Consider the following 19,400-nt stretch of genomic DNA (forward strand, 5'->3'; position numbering starts at 1 on the left):
AAGGATTTTTCCAAACCCTTTTTGGCTACAACCACAACAACCTATTCACAGAAGGAGATGAAAAAGATAGGAGGGTAAGGATCCCTCACTATCCGACTGCCTAAATACCCATAAGTAAAGAGTTTCCTCCTTACCTCGAATATGTCGATTGAAGAACTATTGTCTTCTGGGATCTTCTTCTCTATTCCTTCCTAAGCTCCGTCTCTCTAGCCTTTTTCCCCAACTTTTATCAATTTCACGATCTCACAACACTTCCCCTTATATTATCTATTTATTCTAACCTTATATCTCGATTACTCCTCTCACCCTCACTAAACTTCTATGTCTATTATTTTATTTTTAATTCAAATAATAATCTAAATTAATTAAAATAATAATTATATAATTATCCTAATAACTCAATTATCTATGTTAAAATAATATTTCTGTTATTATCACTAAATCTCTCCACACCCTCACCTCTTTCTCTCTAATTTTAAATAAATTTAAATTTTCTCCCATCTCTAAAATATCTCTACTTTTCTTAATATTTCTAATATATATAATTAATTTAAAATAAATAAAAAAATATAAATTCAATCAAAATTAGATAACTAAAGTTGGGGTGTTAAAGTCGCCGCCGTGAGAAAGCCTTCACTATTCAAACATGTAATTAACCTACAATGATCTATGAGTATCCCTGCTCTTGCAGATGAAATGTAACACTCGTATATTTTAATTTTAATTTAATTTGGAAATTGAATTAATAATTAGAATTATTATGAGTTTTATGAAAATAATTGGAAAATGATGGATTATGGTATTGGGCCGAATGTGGTATTAGTAAGAAGGAGGTGTTATGTTAGTAAGCCCATTACTAATTATAATATTATTTTCATAAAATAACAAGGAATTGTGAAAGAAAGAGCAGAACGTGAAAATGAAGAAGTTTAAGGGAATAGCTGAGGAACGTAAAGAAGAACGGAAAGGAAGGGATCAAAATCAAGAATTTTGCTAAGGTAAGGGTGGACTATCCGGTTAGCATTTCTTATCGTGTCTTAGATAGTTACATTGATTAGGGATATTGTCTAAATCAATTGGATTATAGGTTAGGTTTAGTGAGGTTATAATTGATGAAATTGCATAGATTATTGGTTAATAATGTGTTGTTTTGATGTGTGACGATGAATAATGATGCAATTGATGATTAACTGTCTGTAAATGATGTTTGTAATCGATTTTGGACCTAGTATGTGTGAAATCGCAGGGTATATCGCAAACCTGAGAATTGGTAAAATCCCAGGTCCGCTAAGCGGAGGGGGTCCGCTAAGCTGAGGACCCAACCTAGTTAGTTTCTGTCTCACGTCGCTAGTGCTCCGCTGAGTAGACCTTGCTATGCAAGAAATTGTCCGAACTTGAAAATGATGTATCTTTTGAACCGTTGACCTGTTTTTAGTGCCGTTTCGAGTACGATGAACTCATGAGATAACTTATGAGTATAAATGATTAAATGAGGTGTAATTCAAATTATTTTGAAACATGATTTTACTTCTTGATGAATGATGTATTATACATATATGTGATGAGATATGTTAATTACATGCTATGTTTGAAGTAATAATTATGTGATGATTTATGAATTGTATGATGATGATTGGATGATACGTGAATGATGCTAATATATATTTAAACATACTTGATGATGATGATGATGCTGATGATGATGGTATAAGTATGTTATATATGTTGCATTCATTCATAATGATGCAATAATACTTGTTAATTGCGATGAGACTCACCCTTACATTATATATTTCAGATTGAGGATAGCGGCTTCGACTCGGTGAGGATTAGCTCATGAGTCTTTGTTTAGTTAGCGTTAGGTGTCATGCTCTGATAGATGTAACACTGGGGAACACTATGTTTTGAAATTAATTTAATAACTCTGTTTTGTTTTGAATTAATTTTGAGGATTTGTGGTATTGATGATGAAATGTTATTTTGATAATTTATTCCGCAGTGTAAACATGAGGTTGATGAGTTATGAAGGATTATTCCCTAGTAAATGCATGACAGTGACATATATTTGTTTATTTTATTATCAATTGTGGCACCCTTGGTTGCATGTACTCTGATTTAATTATTAATTGTCGCGAGGGTTTAGAAGGGTGTTACAGGAAATACGCACACTATGTACTTTTTGATGAGTACAATTTCACATAAATTCAATATTTTATTCGTAATTTAAATTTTAATACACGAACTTGTAATTATATTATTCAAAATATGTTGAATATATTAATGTTAAATCTAAGATTGTTATGATGACAACCTTGAACACAACCCTAACCCTAAATCCAATGTGTCATCGTATTAGAAACCTTAATCCAATGTGGCATCATAACATACTCATGAGAATAAGAGAGAAATCTATCAATTAATGCTTCAAAGGATTTTTCCAAACCCTTTTTGGCTACAACCACAACAACCTATTCACAGAAGGAGATGAAAAAGATAGGAGGGTAAGGATCCCTCACTATCCGACTGCCTAAATACCCATAAGTAAAGAGTTTCCACCTTACCTCGAATATGTCGATCGAAGAACTATTGTCCTTTGGGATCTTCTGCTCTATTCCTTCCTAAGCTCCATCTCTCTAGCCTTTTTTCCCAACTTTTATCAATTTCACGATCTGACAACACTTCCCCTTATATTATCTATTTATTCTAACCTTATATCTCGATTACTCCTCTCACCCTCACTAAAATTCTATGTCTATTATTTTATTTTTAATTCAAATAATAATCTAAATTAATTAAAATAATAATTATATAATTATCCTAATAACTCAATTATCTATGTTAAAATAATATTTCTGTTATTATCACTAAATCTCTCCACACCCTCACCTCTTTCTCTCTAATTTTAAATAAATTTAAATTTTCTCCCATCTCTAAAATATCTCTACTTTTCTTAATATTTCTAATATATATAATTAATTTAAATTAAATAAAAAAATATAAATTCAATCAAAATTAGATAACTAAAGTTGGGGTGTTAAAGTCGCCGCCGTGAGAAAGCCTTCACTATTCAAACATGTAATTAACCTACAATGATCTATGAGTATCCCTGCTCTTGCAGATGAAATGTAACACTCGTATATTTTAATTTTAATTTAAGGGTTAAATAAGTTTTTGGTCCCTATAAATATTGTAGTTTCATTTTTAGTCCCTCCCTGCCTTTAGGCAACGGTTTTTTAAAAAAAAACCGTTGACAAAATCAGCTAAAATTGTTGCCAAAACTCAAGAGGGACTAAAAATGAAACTCCAATATTTATAGGGACCAAAAACTTATTTAACCCTTAATTTAATTTGGAAATTGAATTAATAATTAGAATTATTATGAGTTTTATGAAAATAATTGGAAAATGATGGATTATGGTATTGGGCCGAATGTGGTATTAGTAAGAAGGAGGTGTTATGTTAGTAAGCCCATTACTAATTATAATATTATTTTCATAAAATAACAAGGAATTGTGAAAGAAAGAGCAGAACGTGAAAATGAAGAAGTTTAAGGGAATAGCTGAGGAACGTAAAGAGGAACGGAAAGGAAGGGATCAAAATCAAGAATTTTGCTAAGGTAAGGGTGGACTATCCGGTTAGCATTTCTTATCGTGTCTTAGATAGTTACATTGATTAGGGATATTGTCTAAATCAATTAGATTATAGGTTAGGTTTAGTGAGGTTATAATTGATGAAATTGCATAGATTATTAGTTAATAATGTGTTGTTTTGATGTGTGACGATGAATAATGATGCAATTGATGATTAACTGTCTGTAAATGATGTTTGTAATCGATTTTGGACCTAGTATGTGTGAAATCGCAGGGTCTATCGCAGACCTGAGAATTGGTAAAATCCCAGGTCCGCTAAGCGGAGGGGGTCCGCTAAGCTGAGGACCCAACCTAGTTAGTTTCTGTCTCACGTCGCTAGTGCTCCGCTGAGCAGACCTTGCTATGCAAGAAATTGTCCGAACTTGAAAATGATGTATCTTTTGAACCGTTGACCTGTTTTTAGTGCCGTTTCGAGTACGATGAACCTCATGAGATAACTTATGAGTATAAATGATTAAATGAGGTGTAATTCAAATTATTTTGAAACATGATTTTACTTCTTGATGAATGATGTATTATACATATATGTGATGAGATATGTTAATTACATGCTATGTTTGAAGTAATAATTATGTGATGATTTATGAATTGTATGATGATGATTGGATGATACGTGAATGATGCTAATATATATTTAAACATACTTGATGATGATGATGATGATGCTGATGATGATGGTATAAGTATGTTATATATGTTGCATTCATTCATAATGATGCAATAATACTTGTTAATTGCGATGAGACTCACCCTTACATTATATATTTCAGATTGAGGATAGCGGCTTCGACTCGGTGAGGATTAGCTCATGAGTCTTTGTTTAGTTAGCGTTAGGTGTCATGCTCTGATAGATGTAACACTGGGGAACACTATGTTTTGAAATTAATTTAATAACTCTGTTTTGTTTTGAATTAATTTTGAGGATTTGTGGTATTGATGATGAAATGTTATTTTGATAATTTATTCCGCTGTGTAAACATGAGGTTGATGAGTTATGAAGGATTATTCCCTAGTAAATGCATGACAGTGACATATATTTGTTTATTTTATTATCAATTGTGGCACCCTTGGTTGCATGTACTCTGATTTAATTATTAATTGTCGCGAGAGTTTAGAAGGGTGTTACAGGAAATACGCACACTATGTACTTTTTGATGAGTACAATTTCACATAAATTCAATATTTTATTCGTAATTTAAATTTTAATACACGAACTTGTAATTATATTATTCAAAATATGTTGAATATATTAATGTTAAATCTAAGATTGTTATGATGACAACCTTGAACACAACCCTAACCCTAAATCCAATGTGTCATCGTATTAGAAACCTTAATCCAATGTGGCATCATAACATACTCATGAGAATAAGAGAGAAATCTATCAATTAATGCTTCAAAGGATTTTTCCAAACCCTTTTTGGCTACAACCACAACAACCTATTCACAGAAGGAGATGAAAAAGATAGGAGGGTAAGGATCCCTCACTATCCGACTGCCTAAATACCCATAAGTAAAGAGTTTCCACCTTACCTCGAATATGTCGATCGAAGAACTATTGTCCTTTGGGATCTTCTGCTCTATTCCTTCCTAAGCTCCATCTCTCTAGCCTTTTTTCCCAACTTTTATCAATTTCACGATCTGACAACACTTCCCCTTATATTATCTATTTATTCTAACCTTATATCTCGATTACTCCTCTCACCCTCACTAAAATTCTATGTCTATTATTTTATTTTTAATTCAAATAATAATCTAAATTAATTAAAATAATAATTATATAATTATCCTAATAACTCAATTATCTATGTTAAAATAATATTTCTATTATTATCACTAAATCTCTCCACACCTTCAACTCTTTCTCTCTAATTTTAAATAAATTTAAATTTTCTCACATCTCTAAAATATCTCCACTTCTCTTAATATTTCTAATATATATAATTAGTTTAAAATAAATAAACAAATATAAATTCAACTAAAATTAGACAACTAAAGTTAGGGTGTTAAAGTCGCCGCCGTGAGAAAGCCTTCACTATCCAAACATATAATTAACCTGCAATGATCTATGAGTATCCCTGCTCTTGCAGAGGAAACACGCACACTATGTACTTTTTGACGAGTACAATTTCACATAAATTTAATATTTTATTCGTAATTTAAATTTTAATACACGAACTTGTAATTTTATTATTCAAAATATGTTGAATGTATTAATGTTAAATATATTCTTAAGATAATTAAAATATATTTAAAAATATTTACAATATAAATATATTGAATAATTTTTTTATGGTGAATAAAATATATTAGTCAAATATGTAGAATATTCAAAATAAAATATTTTGAATAGTATATTTAACATTAATATATTCAACATATTTTAAATAATATAGTTACAATATTATGTATTAAAATTTAATTACATATACAATAATTTTTTTAATTTATATGAAATAAAATAAAAAATACATATAAAAAATATATAAATATATATTTTGTTCATTTTGATTTAATAATTTAATTTCTATTTTTGAATAACATATATTCAAGATTAAATACATTCATTAACAAATTAAACAGATTAAAGTAGATAAAAAAAATATGTATAATTTTTATAATTTATAATTTTTGAAAATAAAATATATACAACTTTTATAATATATACTATTTTAAAACATTTTTGAAAGAATAATATATAGTTTTCATAATATATACAGTTTTTATAATATTATACATTTTTGAAAACAAAATATATTCTATATTTATATTTTATAATTTATGCATTTAAATGGATAACTTTCAGAAAATAAAAAACTTGTTCTAGTGATAAGACACTTGAACTATGAGGGAGAGATCACGATTTTGGACAATGTTTGAATGACTTTAACATTCTGTGATTTTGGTGACTTTGTCACTGTCCTTTTCTAAATCAAACATCATCTCTTATCAAAATAATTTATTTTAATCATTCATTCACTTAGACTAAAGTCACCAAATAGTAAAGTCACTCGATTCATTCCCCATGATTCAAGTCTCATTGTGTGCAACTTTATGATATTTTCACCTTTTATAGGTTTAAGTTAAAAAAAAAAGAAAAAGCCATGTGAAATTAAAAATAATTAAAAAATAGTAATAATAATAATAATTTCATGTCCATATTTACTACATCAAAGACAGGGACTGTACCAACTATATTCCTCCCCAACAATGCTCTTGAATTTTGAAATCTATGTTCAAGTTTGGAATAGAGTTGAGGATGATAGAGGCATGGAGAGAAACCACCCTGCACCAGAAATATAATACCAGGAGAATGTATAAAAGTCAGCAGGGGATCAAACCTAATGTCCAATGGAGAAAGATCTTCTTTTGAATTGGAGCTCGACCTAGGGCGATCTTTATTCTTTGGCTAGCTTGGAGGAACCGATTGATGACCAAAGATCGTTTGACAAAGTTTGGATTTAGCACTGATGGCAATTGCATTTATTTTGGAGGTTGTGAAAGCTGTTAACACATATTTTTTGAATGCAGGGTTACTAGTAATATTTGGACACAAATATTACATTGGCTTAAGATAGAGCATACTCCACATGGGTGGCTTTTGGAGCTGGATTGGTTAAGTAAAACTGTGAGCAAAAAGAATAGCCAAAGTAGAGTTCTGCAGATTGCTATTGCTGAAATGGTGTACTCAACTTGGACTGTTAGAAATCACAAGATCTTCAATGTTATCACCACTTTGGACTTAACTAGCCAAAGTATTATCCAAAACATCAAGCTGAGGATTGGTGGAAACACAAAGCTAGCAGCCTACTGCAACATCCTTGAATATTAGTTGACTTGATTTGAGTTTTTGTGTTCTTGTAGTCTTTTGGATGCTTGGATCTTTTGATCGGGGCTATTGTACTAAACACTTTTTTGGAATAAAATTATTCTTATTTGCTCCCAAATAAAAATTCATGTCAGCATATTACCATTTAAAAATAGAAAAAAAAAATCCCAATCAGCATCCCACATTAACGTTTTTGATGAGTCAGTTGTCCATAAAATCTAAAACAACAAAATTTTCACGTGAAAAAGTAAAATTCTCAATTTTTGTTTTAGAATCATCTATATGAGAGGGATAAAATAATATTAACCGTTTAAATTATTACATTAATGTGTTGATGTACACAACTATGATTAAATTAAAGAACAAACAACATATTAAATAAATGATGTGAAATAAATAGGTGATCAATATCAAACTAATATTAAAAATATAAATTATTATTAATAAATTTTAGATAATATATAAATATTTAAAATTTTATCTACTAATAATAATTACTTAAAATTTAACTATAATTACTTTTAAGTTAGCCTAAAAATGAAAAAAAATTAATAGGAAAATAGAAGAAGACAAAAATAAAAAAGGCTGATATGTGTAAGAGTTATAACATCACTATCCCATTATTTAGTTTAAGCGAGATTGATTTGTCGACTCATTAATCATATTAAATAAAGAGAAAAGGGGTAATGCACTGACCAATCACTACCATGTATCCAATTAAACCACTCATTTATTTAAAAAAAAATATAATGACATGGATAATTGATAGCTTTCTATTGGATGACAGTGTAAAATTAACTCTTAAATAAATGAGGTAACATAAATAGGTGATCTATATCAAACTAATATTAAATATATAAATTATCATTAATAAATTTCATATAAAATTGAAATATTTAAAATTTTATCTACTAATAATAATTACTTAAAAATTAACAATAAATACTTCTAAATTACCCTAAAAATAAATGAAAAAAAATTAATAAGAAAGTAGAAGAAGACAAAAAAAAAATTTCTGATATGCATAAGAGTTATAAACCGCTATCCCATAACTCAGTTTATGTGAGAATTGATTTGTTGACCCACCAATGACATTGAAACAAAATAAAATAAATATGAATCATTCAATGCCATAAAATGTGGAGTATTTGATTACCCGGTCATCCAAATCACAAACCATTCCTTTTTTTTGGGTTCAGAAATGTATTATAAAAAGAAGGTTAGGTTAATCAAACTATTCCAAAATATTTCGTGATGCAGAGATCATTTTCACTCTCCTTGATATGTTGTCCATTAAAATTTCTATTTAACTTTTCGTTGCTGAAATTCAGATATATCAAGAAGTGTTCCATGAGACATTGGATTCCAGATTTTTGTAATTCAAATCCCTATGTAACACTTGCTATATTGATTATTTTCTATCACTTTCAATTGTTACTTATTCACCTTTGTGCATCTCATATTTGCCAATCTCTCATGGATTTTTCTTTTATTTTTAATTAATGCAAAATGATTTTTGGGATTTTCATGTAAACTCTTCTTATATCATGTTTTACTCTTAACACTTTTTAAATTTGCTTTACATAACAAACTTGACTAATAAGATTCTCTACGACGTATCATCAATTCTACTGATATGTATGACATTGCTTTTCAGTAGTATGGTTAGGTCATCTATGAATTATATGTAGTTATATGAAATCATTATCTGCATCATTACAAGGTTATAGTATTAAAGATTATTATCTGATAAATGGTTCTAACTTTCAAAGAACCTTTTTCTTTTTCTTTCCGGTTTCTTTATCTTATTCACAATGAATTACAACAAAACTGTAGGATTTAGCAGCATATAGTATTACAAACAATTGAATGCTGGTGTTCAAAAAGGGAGACCTTTGGAGTGGTTATGCTAAGGAAAAAGATAGAACTATTCAAAAAGAGAGTGGATGATACTATGAAAATATGTTTAAGAAATAAGTATAATCCAGAGCTTTAAAGTCTATGTGACATGTCAATTTTTCGAATGATGTTGCTAAAAACATTGCAGTGATGCATAAAGTATATCTCCCTTTTCTTCTACTATTATCTTTTGGTTTTATTTTTAGTGTTCTACATTTAGATAAAGTATACATTGTCCACTTCTATGTAAACAATTGCACCCTTTAATTTCCATGTTAATTAAATTGAACACAAAAAACAACAATTAGCTTATAATTTACATCAACACATTTTTAAATTTTCGATTAAATGTTATTTTATTAGATAATTTTATTCAAATTATTCTTATTGAAGCAATTATAGTTGATCCCATGGCGGCACCAATACGATTATCATATTTAAAAAATTTAAAAACCATCACATTAAGATAACACCAAGATGTTATTTAACAACACTAGTTTAATTGTGAGAACCACAATTAATGAGAATCACATTACACTAGTGTTGTCAAAATGTGAAAGTTTTTTTTTTTTTAATTTTTTAAATATTCTAATTGTTTTGGTTCTACCATGGAATGAACTGTAACAACTTCCATAAACATAATGTGAGTATAGTTGTGTAAAAAAGTAACATTTATTTTAAAATTTAAAGATTTGTTAACATGATTTATTCTCTCACAAATTCCTTAATTTTATAAGTTATGGTAGTTCTCAACTTCAACTGCTATTATGCCGTTCCCATTCTCAACCGTTAGACTTGGTTGTAGATAGAGATATCTTCCTCTCCTTACTTGTTATTCTTTGTGCTGATGTTATATTTATTTTAATCTCTAAAATTCGTAGTAGGTGTTGTATTTATCCTCTTGCTATTTCCAAAATTCCCCTACGATACACCATCTATTTTTTGTTGGTGATATTTTAATTTTTATGCAGGGCTGCAATAGAAGAAGCTAATGAGCTTTAGAGTATTTTTTATTTACACCAGCATGCTCATGGCCAAATGATAAACATCAATAAGTCTATAAAAATGCCAACAAATTAGGAAAAATACCTTGATCTCCCAACTTTTTTTTTTTCATAAGCAAGGGATTATATATATAAGAGAACTAGTGGTTTTCAAGCCCGATTACAAAGAACAACGGAAAACTCTGACAAAAAGGAAGATTACAAACCAATTACCCTTACAAAAGGAACAACAAAGGGTCCTTACAAAAATTGTGAAAATTGTAATTGGAATTAGTAATATTCCCGCAAAAGGACCATCTCCACACCGTAAGTTTAATGTTCTAAACGATGTTGTTGACGCTCCACCCATCATTCCAGAAACACACTCCGTTTCTAACTAACCAAAGACACCACGTGACCGCTAGCCAAACCACACCTTAAAGAAGGAGTGCCACTCCATAAAACTTGGTAAGCACTCTTCCTCCACCCTATCTCCTATACCGACCCAATAAGCTATTTCATTCCAAATCCTTTTTACCACTCAACAAACAAAAAAAGTATGCCTACTCTTTTCTAAGGCAACACCACATAAAGAACAAAAAAGATTATCTAAAGGAATAAAGATACCTCTATGCACCAACAAATCCTTGGTAGGGAGCCTATGTTGAAAAAGTCTCCAACCAAATGCTTTGATTTTGAAAGGCACCTCCATTTTCCATAATAGCCCAAAAGCTTCATCATGTTCGTTACAAGGACCGAACAGAGTGAAGCCCTTCAAAAGAAAAGAATAACAACTAGCCACCAAAAAATCCATGTCCTCATTATTGAACCACTCCACTCCATCCCTCCCCTCATTCCGCCCTACCGAACCTTCCACAAAATTCCTCAAAGCCGCCACACTACCCGAAGGACTAACCCCCTCCAAATCGAAATCACCCCAAATCCCATCCTTTTCATCATATACCTTAAGAAATTCCAACTCACTTTGTCATAAGCCTTCTCAAAATCAACTTTAAAAAGCATGCATTTACTACCTTCTTTTCTAGCAAAATCAACCACTTCATTCGCCACGAAGACACCGTCTAACAATTGCCTACCGGGAACAAACACACTTTGATAATTCGAGATTAAATAATACAACACCTTTTTAAGTCTCCCCGCCAAGAGCTTAGTAACCACTTTATATATGCACCCTACCAAGCAAATAGGACGGTAGTCTCCCAAAGAAACCGGATTGGCTTTCTTCGGAATCAAAGTCAAAAAAGAAGAGGTGATCGCCTTGGAAATAATGGTCCCGTCAAAGAAATACTCGAAATAGCGAAGAAAGTCTTCTTTAATAAAAAACCAACATTTCCTTATGAATAGAAAGGAATAACCATCTGGACCCGGACTTTTGTCTCCACCACACTCCCAAATCGCTTCTTTAATTCCGGGTTCTAAAAAAGGCTTTTCAAGGTCCTCCGCTTCCAAACCATTGATAGAATTAAAAAGAATAACATTAAAAACCGGCCTAGTCTCCTCCAGTTACACGAATTTGTTCTTGAAAAAAATTGAAAACCGCCTCTTTAGCATCTTCTACCGATTCCACCACTCCTTCCGGAGTGATAATCGACCCTAAATGATTAATCCTTCTCCTTTGTTTCATCACCTTGTGAAAAAAACCGCTATTGGAATCTCCCTCCTTAATCCACTTCACTCTAGATTTTTGAAGAAGCATATTCTCTTTAATTTTCAAATTCCTCCAAAATCTAACACTAGATTGTTTCCTACAAGCAAGATTATCATCAAAAGAAGCAAGATGATTCGAAACTAACCTTTCATCAGCGATATTCAAATCCCAGACACCATCTTCCATCTCCAACTCTATCTTCCTGAAAACCTCTTTGTTCCACCTTCTAAGTTTATCTTTTAATAATCGGAGCTTTTCCTTTAAAATAAAATCACCTCTTTCTTCCACCTTCATATCCTTCCATTCTTTCTCCATAAACGGAAGGAAAGAATCAAGCGAAAGCCACTCGTTGTTAAATCTAAATGGTTTAGGTCCCCAATCCAAATTATCCGTCATAAGCCAAACTGGGCAATGATCCGAGATGTCTCTAACACCAATGAGTTGGCCAACCACACCCCAAGAAGAGACAATGCTACTAGAAACAAGGAAACAGTTAAGCCTACTCATAGATTTGCGTCACCACTATACCAAGAGAATTTTTTACCTTTACACGGAACATCAACCAAAAGGCTTTTATCAATAAATTCCGAAAAGAGCTCTGTTCCAATAATGTTGCCGCCACCTCCCTCCCCTTCCTTTCTCTAGAGTTTTTGGTAGCATTAAAGTCCCCTCCTATAATCCACTTGCCATCTTTAAACATATCTTTCAATTCAATAAGCTCCTTCCACAACTCCTTCTTCTTACTCAAAATACAAGATGAATAGATATTAACAATATAATAATAATTATTCTTCCACTCCACTTTAGTGCCCAAGTACCCATCTCCTTTAAAACTACACAAAACCTCCACATTATTACCATCCCATAGAGTAAGCAAGCCTCCCGACCTTCCCGAAGAGTTAGAAAAGGAAAACCCAACCTCCGGAGAATTCCAAAAGCTATTCGCTATACCTTACGCCATGTTAGTGATATTAGTTTCTTGAATAAAAACATATCCGCCTTATATTTTTTAATAATAGCATAAATTCTCTTCCTCTTGAGAGAATTGACGCCCCCTCTAATGTTCAAAGATCCAATGATCACGAGTCCCAGATGGTAAGCTCCTTCCGCCCTTCCCGGTTGTCATAATTCCCCTCTTCTATGCCACTGCTCAAACAAAGTTTCTTGCCGCAACCGTCCACATCAACCACCCCCAAGGCCGCTATAGCTTCCCACAATTTCCCACCAATATCCTTTTCCAAAAACTTCCATTGACGCCCATTGTTTCTGACTATATCGAACTCCTCATTATGATCTCCATAGAAAATCAAACATTGTGAACCATCAAGACTCCCCGACCCAGTAGTGAAGTTTAACAGAAAAGTTCCCCCATGCTCTCAACTATGATCTCCTTTTCGGCATTTCCCTTTACTGCTACTGTTATGTTTTTTCAAACATTTACATGCGTTACAAACGAAAGTATTCCCTCCACCCTTGCAAACACTCCCTAACCTGTTAACAGACTTTCTCTTAAGTAACTTCTGGCCTCGTTTTTTGTTCAGCACCGCTTGAGAATCTTCTAAGGAACACTTGACAGCAGAGAGCAAAGAGTCAAAACCTGCACCTTTCAAACTCGTAGCAACGTTATTCGGTTCCTGATCCAGAGAAGAAGACTCTGCACGAAACCGAGACACTGCTTTATCGAAACCTCCCAATTCTGTTTTCTTCTCAGCAGTGGCGTTGTTCTCTTCCCTGCCCAGCAGAACCGCATTCGAAAACAAACCCATCTAATATACCAAACCTCCATCTTCTGGCAAAACACAGTTATCAAATCCTTCTGGATCGCAGGATGTTGCGCCATCGTCGAGCATCAAAATTCCCTTATATGAAAACTGATGAATGGGATCGGAAGCAAAATCTGTGCCTACGTCCTCTTGTTCTACTCCATTAACCTCATGCCATACCCTTTCAGAGTCAGCTGAAGAAGAAGAATCAGAGTCCATACTGCCCGGCGGCTGAACTTTATTTCTCAACAATCCCATCGCACCGTCTCTCTCAACTAACTTAAACATCTTACCATCAATACTAACAGGAAAGAATTCAGGGGTTTTGAATTATAAATTAACCTTGACCATCATCCTTGCAACATAAAAAGCTTCCCCTTTCGCTGTTTTCTCGTCCACGCAAATGAATTTCCCCCACTCCTCCTCCAGAGCCACGAAAAACTCAGACTTCCACACATGAGCAGGGATACCGAAAATTCTCAGCCAAACATCCCTACTATCACCCACCATTTCTTCCTCCACCTCTTAACCTTAGAAAACCAGCTTTTCCACGTGTCTCCCCTTCAACAATCAAGTCTTCGATGAATCCCGACTCCCTATCCTCCAACAGACATACATCCCCTCCCAACGGAGTTACTCTGACAGCAAAGACTCCCTCCATCTCCGTGTAAGATTTGATATTGTAAGCTGACCTTGGAATGAGAACTTTCCCAACATAAGCTTTCAGAAATCTGTTTTTGTCTTCCACATTAGACTTGAAACTGAAACTTATGGGCACTTCCCCTGATACATACATCATTGCACCCCATTGCTCCCCCTACCACCGCCGCGAAAGTTCTATTGCCCCTTCTGGAACTCCCCTCCGCCGCCTCCTTAACCCCCTTGGAACCCCCTCCTCCGATATTCTGATGGACAATCCCCAAGACTCCTACCGGTTTTCCCCTTTGAAAATGAGGAAGATTGACATGTATCTTTCTCCTGGCAATCATGATATTATTGAGCCTGACCGCGAATAAACTACCATCATCTATACCTGCAAAATGGGCGAAACCGAACCGTTTCCCTCTATTATTCCTCCTCGGTGAGATTGAAACTTCCACTGCCTCCTCTACACAGCCAAACAATTCAAATAGGTCCTTCACACTTGAATAGTCTAGAAATTCCGAAACCTAAAAATAGGTTAACTCCACGCAGGCTGACTGAAGATTACGATTACTCCCCCCAAAAGGAAAGGTGTCACATTTGTAGCTCCACCTCTCCAGATTCCGACGACCTTGAAAAGTTCTCCATCCATCCTCCTCCTTGGAATGCCGATTGCCACTCATCAGCAAGCACGCAGACCCCAACCCCCTTCTAGAGAGAGGTTAGGGCAACATTTTTAGAGAGAGAAAAAAGGCCAATAGTGTACACATGAAAAAAGAAAAAGCATTAATTTGGTCTCCCAACTATAATTGGCATATTCGAAATAAACAATTTCAACATCATTTTAGGAAGAATTAGGAGCAAAGTGAATGGTTGGGAGGAGAAAAAGCTTTCCTATGCTGAAAAAACCATCCTCATAAAAGCCATTGCCTAAATCTTTTTTCTATTTTGATAATCAAAAACGAAATTGATATTCAATTGTTTAATTATTTTGATGATTGTAATTTTAATCAAAGACTAGTACTAGGATTATGATTCTCATATAAGACAAACCAAATACATCGTTAATCCTATTATTTCATGAGGGTTGTATAGCTATCAAAGAATTTTAAATAGAGAAGTGTAAGATTCATTTCCTTTTAGAGTATGTAATTGTATATTAGATCCTGAAAACCCATATTTTCATGCTAAGACCCGTTAAGCAAAGCTATTTTTTTAGGATAGAATTTTGTTTATTGGACCACCAATATTTTCATGTTTTTGTTAAACAGTTTGACTTTTTATGTATCACATATCAATCTTCACCTTTAGGTCTGGAAAATGGTCTATGATGCTATATTTACTTTCATAGAGACGTTTGTTAAAAGTTTAAAAGTCAGAGTATCACTAAGGTTCTCATGACAGAATTTGGAAATAAGATTTGCAGTGACTCTGTCATTTATAAAAATTAGCTACATTATCAAAGCAGTTTCATAACTACACTATAGAATAAAAATTTCATAACTGCACTACATGTTAAAAATAGTTTCAATTATTTATGAATACACAAGTAACAGTTTCATAACTACTACACGTTAAAAATTTAGTTTGCACACAATTTTATTTATATCACGGCAAAAGCTTTTTTCAATTATATCAGGATTGCATAATCATCTCATCTTAACCACTCTTCATCTTTCTCAATTCCACAAAATTAAATTCAGTCTTTTACCACTTAGACTCTCTCTCAATTGTTTGGTGAGAAGAAAATCTGATAAAACAAGATTTGAAAATCAATAACTTTATTCACTTCATTTAATGAGTATTTTTTTTTCTTTTAACCATTGATTCCACATGCAAAAGATGTTTGGATAGACATATTGTGACCAAAAAAAAAAAGATGTTTGGATAGACATATTGTGACATGAAAAATATATTATCTCTTTTTTCTCTACTTTTTTGCTTTCTCAACTTTTATTTATTTTTTATTTGGAAAATCAAAGGTCAATTAACAATTTATGTTACCATTTTTTTACTGGATGAATTAATTTGGAGGACATGGAAGTGTTACATGTGGATATCAAAATTTAGAACCTTACCCTAGATACATACTTACTGATTTTTACTTGCAAGAAAAAACTGGTTTTAATGTATTTTTAATGTAGTTTATTCTTTATAACATCTATCATTCTTATAAGAGCCCAACATTTATGAAACAATATGAGTTTTTCCATGTTAAAATGCAAATTAAAAAAAGGGGATAAACGGACACGGGAGTGTCTGTTTGAACGCTAGTAATAGATAAAGAAAATAAAAGAAAACAAGTTAAACGGAACACCTAAAAAACAAAAGTTGTATTAAAAATGCAGTTGAGTTTTGCAATGGTTTAATACGGAAAAGCGAACCACAATACAAACTAATATGTGAATTCTAAAATAAAATTGGAGAGAATAAAAATGATGTTCATAGCTTATACTTATAGCCCTGAACCCTTAATGATGGATAATCGCACGAAAATAATCCATGGCTATATTTAAAAGTGAGACAAAATGGTCCAAGAGCTGAAAGGCCAAGATTATGGGACTTATAGAAGTATGTGTGGCTGGTGGTGCTGAACTGTCGTTTTCGAATGGTAAAAAATCATAACTCCTGAACCGTTTACTCGATTGAGTTGAAATTTTACTGGAAACTCCGTCTCGATGTTCCCGACATTTTGTATGTTTGGCCCGAAGGCTGATTTTGTATCGAAAATTACAGAAAAATTCAAGAGCGTCGGAGTTTGTTTGCCGAAACGCGCTTAGAAAGGACAATCTGGGAATCTGCGATGAGACTCACCCTTACATTATATATTTCAGATTGAGGATATCGGCTTCGACTCGGTGAGGATTAGCTCATGAGTCTTTGTTTAGTTAGCGTTAGGTGTCATGCTCTGATAGATGTAACACTGGGGAACACTATGTTTTGAAATTAATTTAATAACTCTGTTTTGTTTTGAATTAATTTTGAGGATTTGTGGTATTGATGATGAAATGTTATTTTGATAATTATTCCGCTGTGTAAACATGAGGTTGATGAGTTATGAAGGATTATTCCCTAGTAAATGCATGACAGTGACATATATTTGTTTATTTTATTATCAATTGTGGCACCCTTGGTTGCATGTACTCTGATTTAATTATTAATTGTCGCGAGGGTTTAGAAGGGTGTTACAGGAAATACGCACACTATGTACTTTTTGATGAGTACAATTTCACATAAATTCAATATTTTATTCGTAATTTAAATTTTAATACACGAACTTGTAATTATATTATTCAAAATATGTTGAATATATTAATGTTAAATCTAAGATTGTTATGATGACAACCTTGAACACAACCCTAACCCTAAATCCAATGTGTCATCGTATTAGAAACCTTAATCTAATGTGGCATCATAACATAGTCATGAGAATAAGAGAGAAATCTATCAATTAATGCTTCAAAGGATTTTTCCAAACCCTTTTTGGCTACAACCACAACAACCTATTCACAGAAGGAGATGAAAAAGATAGGAGGGTAAGGATCCCTCACTATCCGACTGCCTAAATACCCATAAGTAAAGAGTTTCCACCTTACCTCGAATATGTCGATCGAAGAACTATTGTCCTTTGGGATCTTCTGCTGTATTCCTTCCTAAGCTCCATCTCTCTAGCCTTTTTTCCCAACTTTTATCAATTTCACGATCTGACAACACTTCCCCTTATATTATCTATTTATTCTAACCTTATATCTCGATTACTCCTCTCACCCTCACTAAAATTCTATGTCTATTATTTTATTTTTAATTCAAATAATAATCTAAATTAATTAAAATAATAATTATATAATTATCCTAATAACTCAATTATCTATGTTAAAATAATATTTCTATTATTATCTCTAAATCTCTCCACACCTTCAACTCTTTCTCTCTAATTTTAAATAAATTTAAATTTTCTCACATCTCTAAAATATCTCCACTTCTCTTAATATTTCTAATATATATAATTAGTTTAAAATAAATAAACAAATATAAATTCAACTAAAATTAGACAACTAAAGTTAGGGTGTTAAAGTCGCCGCCGTGAGAAAGCCTTCACTATCCAAACATATAGTTAACCTGCAATGATCTATGAGTATCCCTGCTCTTGCAGAGGAAACACGCACACTATGTACTTTTTGACGAGTACAATTTAACATAAATTTAATATTTTATTCGTAATTTAAATTTTAATACACGAACTTGTAATTTTATTATTCAAAATATGTTGAATGTATTAATGTTAAATATATTCTTAAGATAATTAAAATATATTTAAAAATATTTACAATATAAATATATTGAATAATTTTTTTATGGTGAATAAAATATATTAGTCAAATATGTAGAATATTCAAAATAAAATATTTTGAATAGTATATTTAACATTAATATATTCAACATATTTTAAATAATATAGTTACAATATTATGTATTAAAATTTAATTACATATACAATAATTTTTTTAATTTATATGAAATAAAATAAAAAATACATATAAAAAATATATAAATATATATTTTGTTCATTTTGATTTAATAATTTAATTTCTATTTTTGAATAACATATATTCAAGATTAAATACATTCATTGACAAATTAAACAGATTAAAGTAGATAAAAAAAATATGTATAATTTTTATAATTTATAATTTTTGAAAATAAAATATATACAACTTTTATAATATATACTATTTTAAAACATTTTTGAAACAATAATATATAGTTTTCATAATATATACAGTTTTTATAATATTATACATTTTTGAAAACATAATATATTCTATATTTATATTTTATAATTTATGCATTTAAATGGATAACTTTCAGAAAATAAAAAACTTGTTCTAGTGATAAGACACTTGAACTATGAGGGAGAGATCACGATTTTGGACAATGTTTGAATGACTTTAACATTCAGTGATT

The 19,400-nt window shown here is 31.7% G+C and overlaps 1 protein-coding gene across 1 annotated transcript; it reads right to left on the bottom strand.

Annotated features, from left to right (window-relative positions):
- Nucleotides 1-11,871: 11,871 nt before the first annotated feature.
- On the bottom strand, nucleotides 11,872-12,537 carry LOC131650915 (uncharacterized). The gene has a single exon (XM_058920614.1). The coding sequence runs from the start codon at nucleotides 12,535-12,537 to the stop codon at nucleotides 11,872-11,874; it is 666 nt and encodes a 221-aa protein (XP_058776597.1).
- Between the last annotated feature and the right edge of the window lie 6,863 nt (nucleotides 12,538-19,400).

Source organism: Vicia villosa, linkage group LG2 (assembly GCF_029867415.1).
Source record: "Vicia villosa cultivar HV-30 ecotype Madison, WI linkage group LG2, Vvil1.0, whole genome shotgun sequence".
Taxonomy (NCBI): Eukaryota; Viridiplantae; Streptophyta; class Magnoliopsida; order Fabales; family Fabaceae; genus Vicia; species Vicia villosa.

Coding starts and splice junctions, on each gene's coding strand:
- LOC131650915 (XM_058920614.1), bottom strand. CDS start 12,537: ATGAGTAGGCTTAACTGTTTCCTTGTTTCTAGTAGCATTGTCTCTTCT.